Genomic DNA, 5,241 nt, shown 5'->3' on the forward strand with positions numbered 1-5,241 from the left:
TGCATTTCTCCGTATTTTATACTTCAATTTTAAAATTACGAAATACTCCCAAAATAAAGATCTTTAGAGTAGCAGTACAGTTTTCTCCCAAATATTTCCTTTGCTGGAAATCAACAGAGAATCAAATTTACAGTAAACCACACTCCCCAGAACCAAATTTTCCAGTTCTCAAACCCACAATTTTTTAATCATTTCTTCTTAAAAGTTGAAGAATCTGTCAATTTTCTCCATTAATGAACCTTTCTTTGTCAAGTGCTAATACCATTATAAGTTTATAACCAGATAATAAGGACAAGAAAAATACTGCAAACAAGAACAAGTTTTTTCCATCTGCATCTCATCTCCATTAATTAATTTAGTAAAAGTGGTAAACATTAACATCTGATTTCATATACTATTATCAAAAACTAGATAAAAATTACAACTACTAAGACCCCCAAAAATTATTTTATTTTTTTTTCCAAACCCATTTTATTGGGATTACTTCACAAAAACAAAAAAAAGAGCCATTCATAGAGTAATTTCCCATCTAAAATAAACCCATCCATCATCATATGCACATCCCTGCGATTTCTTCTTCTTCTTGTTGCATAACACTCTCATGAGCTCTGTTTTCCTCTCTTTCTTTCTCCTTTGACTGTAAATCAACAAAGTCAATCCACAATTTCACAAACTTCTCCCCAAAATAGATCTTCCAAGATCATCATCAGTAAACAAAAACCCCTAATTCCTTTATATTTATGTAACACTTTTTTCTTCTTTTTCCCCAATTGAAGTCTTTAATTGGGGAAATTTGGATCTTTTTTCCCTTATTTTTTTTCGCTGTTATTGTAAGTAGTGAAGTTTACGCAGCGACGACAGTTCCGGTCCGAAAAGGGTAGCTTGGGGTTTTACTAGGGGAAGATGATGAATTAGCAGAACTTGATTTATTTGCTTCTTTCTTGCTTCTTAACGCCTTCATTTTTCTGTTCTTCTCCTTGGATTCGTCAATATCAATCTGTTCTTGCCTACACTCTTCACTGCAGAACGGCGTATCCCCTCTGTAAATTCATCAATCCCAAAACAAATCAATAATCATAAAAAGAAAAAAAAAACAAATAAAAATTAAAAACACCAAAAAATGCGGAATATAGGTTGTAAAGTAGATCTGGAAAAGTGACTGACCTGTACAAGAAGATATCGCGGTTACCGCCGAGAGGCTTCTTGCAAAGATGGCATGATTCGAGGAAATGAGGAGAATGGAGCTCTTCAAATCTAGCATCAAACAGGCGAGCGGATACGGATCTAGTAGGAGAAGAAACAGGGGAAAGAGAAGTTATATTTCTAAGACTATTCCTTCTTCTCATCATAATACCACCACCGCCGTCGCCGTTGTAGCACGTAAAAGGCTGATTCTGATGATGATTTACGGGATATCCGTGGTTGTTATTGTTGGTAGTATTAGGGTGGTTGTTACCGGAAAAACCAGCGATTGAAGCTAAACCGTCGTCTTCTCCGCCGCGGAAAAAAGGCCTTCTGATAGATGATGTTGCAGATGATTCCATTTTAATGGAGTTTTTCTGGAGACAGAGCAAAACTTTGAGGAGAGAGAAAGAGAGGGTGAATGGGTTAAGGGAGAAGAGAGTGGGGAGAAATGAGGGGAGGTTATAAAGAGGGGTTTGGTGGAAAGAGAAGAAGAAAAAATGGAAAAATTTTAAATAAAAAAAAAGAAATAAAAAAGGAGGGGAGAGAAATTGTAAACCACGAGCGGGTGTATGGAATCCTGTGAGACTGAATCCATTGGCTGTTTTGATGTGGGGTGTGGTTTTACTGATTTACCCCTTCGTCGTATTTTGGGTTTTCTATTGTTGGGGTTATTATGGGGATTTGAAGGGGGTGGTGTCTATTTTGGGTGGGTTCGCTAAGTTTTATGTTTGCTTTCATTTTTGGGAGGGTGGGCCATTGTGGGTCCCGACTCACGACTCTTAACGCTTTTCTCAACGTCACTTGAGCGGACGGAGAAAACGACAACTTCGGAGTATTTCTTTTTCTTCCCTTTTCTCTATAGAAGCTCGTGGTTTACACGCGATTGGAGTACATTTTACATTTAAAGAGCTTTTTTTTTATTATTTTTTCTTGCAAAAATATACGAGTAATTTGATTAATTTTCACTAAATTTAGGCCATGTTCATTTCGACTACTCCCCGTCACTATTTATTCATCCCGTTTGTAATTTGGGAGACGATTAAGAAAATTAATCTAATTGATATAAAAAAGCAATGGAAGTACAAATGTTATACTTTTTATATTAAGTAGTGGTATGTAAAGTTTCAAAAGACAATAAAAAATTTAAAAAAAATAAGAAGTGGACATGCATTATTGACTATAGAGTGATGTGAAAATATGGGTTATTATGGTAAAATTTACATGTCAATTATGGAATTATTAACAGTAGGAAAAGCTTTTAAAAAATTTCATTACGGATAACGGAAATAAATTTTAGTCACGATCCTTACGAAGGTAATACTCATTTTTTTGAAAAAAAATCAATAGATTGAAAGAGAAACATTTTTAAAGAAATTAAGTTAATTTAAGTGGAGTAGGTAGACTGAGGAAAAACTTTACAAAATTGACATCTTTTAAGTGTATAATCAGTTGTATATTGTGCATGCAAATGGTATACTTGCATTGATTTTCTTTATTTCCTATTTTTAGAAATGACACTTAAACTAATAAATATTTTGAAAAATAACTCCTTGTATTTTCCTCTTCATAATTTACCACCATTTATCTGAAAATGAAGTACTCTTTTATTTGTACCCTAGTTATGACTTATGAGCACATACAAGCTATTTTATTTTTACTCTTTTATTTTAACTTTGAGCACATAGGCAAAATGTTAAGATTTGTTGTACGGTCACCATGCGTCCATGCAGATATGTTTACATATATTGAAGTTTTTTTTTATAAAATACTAAATCAAAATTAATTCGTTTACTTAGTGGAGTGGTGCTCTTCAATAAAGCATTAACAAAAGCATTAGATCGACTTCATTGTCAAAGGAAAATTAAGTTGGTGGGTAAATATCCCAATCAATCGATACATCATATGGAAATGTTAAGCATCAACATATATCATTTATAGTACATTTTGTATTTTAAAAATACCCTAAAAATTGTTATTAAATTACAACGGTTACCTAATATCCAAATAAGCCTTATTTTAAGAAGTATATAATTTACAAATTCATGTAAAAACAATGCTCGATCAATGTTATTATCATTTCGATTATTGTTCTCAATTCCCGTCCTCATTTGTAATTTATATTACACTTGTGGTTCATTCACATATACACACAAATTAAATATCTGTTTTTAATTCTAATTTGTTATATACCATCCTTAGATATGCATATTTACTTCTTTAAATGAAATTATTTATGAATTATTTTGATGTCGATCTTACTTTAATTGTAGAGTAATAATAAGTTTAATTGCATGTTATTCTGTTTAGGTTAATTTGCTTAGAGTTTCCGTACTCCATATACATATCCTACCAAAATTTTGTCATCCTTCTTACATTGGCAATCGGATCGGAATAACCAAACATACTAACTATATGGTTGATTAAGTTACTATATAATTTTGTTAACTAACCAAACATACAATTATATAAGCAACTTCAATTCAATGGTCAGTTAAATCATTTTATAGTTTGAAAGCCACATCAAATTTTAAGCTATACAATTCTCAGCTATTCGTTGGTCCATTTTCTGACTACTTCTCAATTATTAATTTATATATTTGGTTTTTTAATGTTTTCAAGCAAAATATGTTGTAAGCTCACAAAGCTAATTTGCCAAATACAAAGCTAATATAGGAAAATACGCAACAATGGTTTAGCTAGTAGCTTAACATTTATAATATTTACCAGCTAGACTCTTTTCTCAGCCATTAGACTTGCTCTAAGGTGATGCTTGTCACTTGTAAAACAAGTTTAAATCACGTAGTACACATCCACTTGGGTGTATAATGACACAAAACCGGACAAAATACGAAGTGCGTACTCCCTCTGTCACTTAATACTCGCACCACTTTTTTTTTCGGGCCCACTTAATACTTGCACCGCTTCTATAAATGAAAACTTTTACCAATATTATATTATTTCCCACTCTTACCTATTAACCCAACTACAACCCTACTGCATACAAAAAATGATTTAAAAATTTACACCCTTCACTCACCACTCCCCACCCCTTACACATTTCTCACTAACTATATTAAAAAAAAAATACCCCACCATCAACTAACACTCATTAAATTAGTAAGTCAATTCAAATGTCTTAAACTCCACACCGGTCTAACCGGTGCGAGTATTAAGGGACGTAGGGAGTAGCTTACAAACGTTGTATAAGTAAGCGCGTGATGGAACGTCATATAGCTAAACGGGCCCCTAAACGCCTAGACGTACGTCTAACAACTTTTAAACCCAATCAGGCACCCAAGAAGTACGTGTAACACCCACAATAAGCCAATATTCTTTTTCATAAATTACAGGAGAAAAATATAATTTCCCTCAAACTCCGTTAAACTTTTTCCTTTTTTATTTTAACTTTTCTCACTCCTTTTTACTAGCCACCGTACAAAACAGGTTACGTCATTAACTCCCTCACTTTTTGCCAGATTCTTTTGTCGTTTTCTCCCCATTTCCCCCCACTTGCGTGGGTCCCTTCTCTCGATGATACTCCCTCTCTTCGACCTCAATTGGGTCCCAACTTCATCATGACGTGTGCCCTATTTTTTACCACTACTTGTAACTTTTACCATCCTCCGTTTTACGTAATACGGACAATATTTACAAATTTACCAAATATATGTTTGTTCAATGCTGATTGAGGCTGAACTTGTTAGGGAAAATTCGTGTTCGATCCCCCACAACAACAATTAAGAGTGGACTGGAACCTATCCACCCAGATCTCACTCTGAATCCGAATTAGCCCTAAAGATGAATCGGGTGCTAACACCAAAAAAAAAAAAAAAAAACAATATTTACAAATTTTAGTTTAATTGTTGTTTCAACCTTCGTCGTTTTTTATTCTTTAAGACATTCACGCTATTGAAACTAATTAATATCGATTAAGATTCCTATACCTAATCAAAATGTGAGCCGGGTCGAATCCTGGTTGGGTCAAAACATAAAAACCAGCTCGTATATCAGACCGGGCCGGATCAGCCAAGATTCGGCCCTGTGATGTCGGGTTTT

At 33.8% G+C, this 5,241-nt stretch overlaps 1 protein-coding gene across 1 annotated transcript; it reads right to left on the reverse strand.

The window, feature by feature from the left end:
- Positions 1 to 443: 443 nt before the first annotated feature.
- LOC110781743 (FCS-Like Zinc finger 1) lies at positions 444 to 1,632 on the reverse strand. Its single transcript, XM_021985793.2, has 2 exons — positions 1,165 to 1,632; positions 444 to 1,040 (listed from the first exon to the last, which is right to left on the reverse strand). Exons 1-2 carry the CDS (start codon positions 1,542 to 1,544, stop codon positions 845 to 847), a joined length of 576 nt encoding a protein of 191 aa, XP_021841485.2. The 5' UTR covers positions 1,545 to 1,632; the 3' UTR covers positions 444 to 844.
- Positions 1,633 to 5,241: the final 3,609 nt, after the last annotated feature.

The sequence above is a fragment of the Spinacia oleracea genome, chromosome 6 (assembly GCF_020520425.1).
Source record: "Spinacia oleracea cultivar Varoflay chromosome 6, BTI_SOV_V1, whole genome shotgun sequence".
Lineage (NCBI taxonomy): Eukaryota > Viridiplantae > Streptophyta > Magnoliopsida > Caryophyllales > Amaranthaceae > Spinacia > Spinacia oleracea.

Excerpts from the sequence above, each read along its gene's own strand:
- LOC110781743 (XM_021985793.2), bottom strand. The coding sequence starts at position 1,544 with ATGGAATCATCTGCAACATCATCTATCAGAAGGCCTTTTTTCCGCGGC. Across the intron at positions 1,041-1,164 it reads CGCGATATCTTCTTGTACAG|AGGGGATACGCCGTTCTGCA; the intron begins GTCAGTCACTTT and ends ATGAATTTACAG.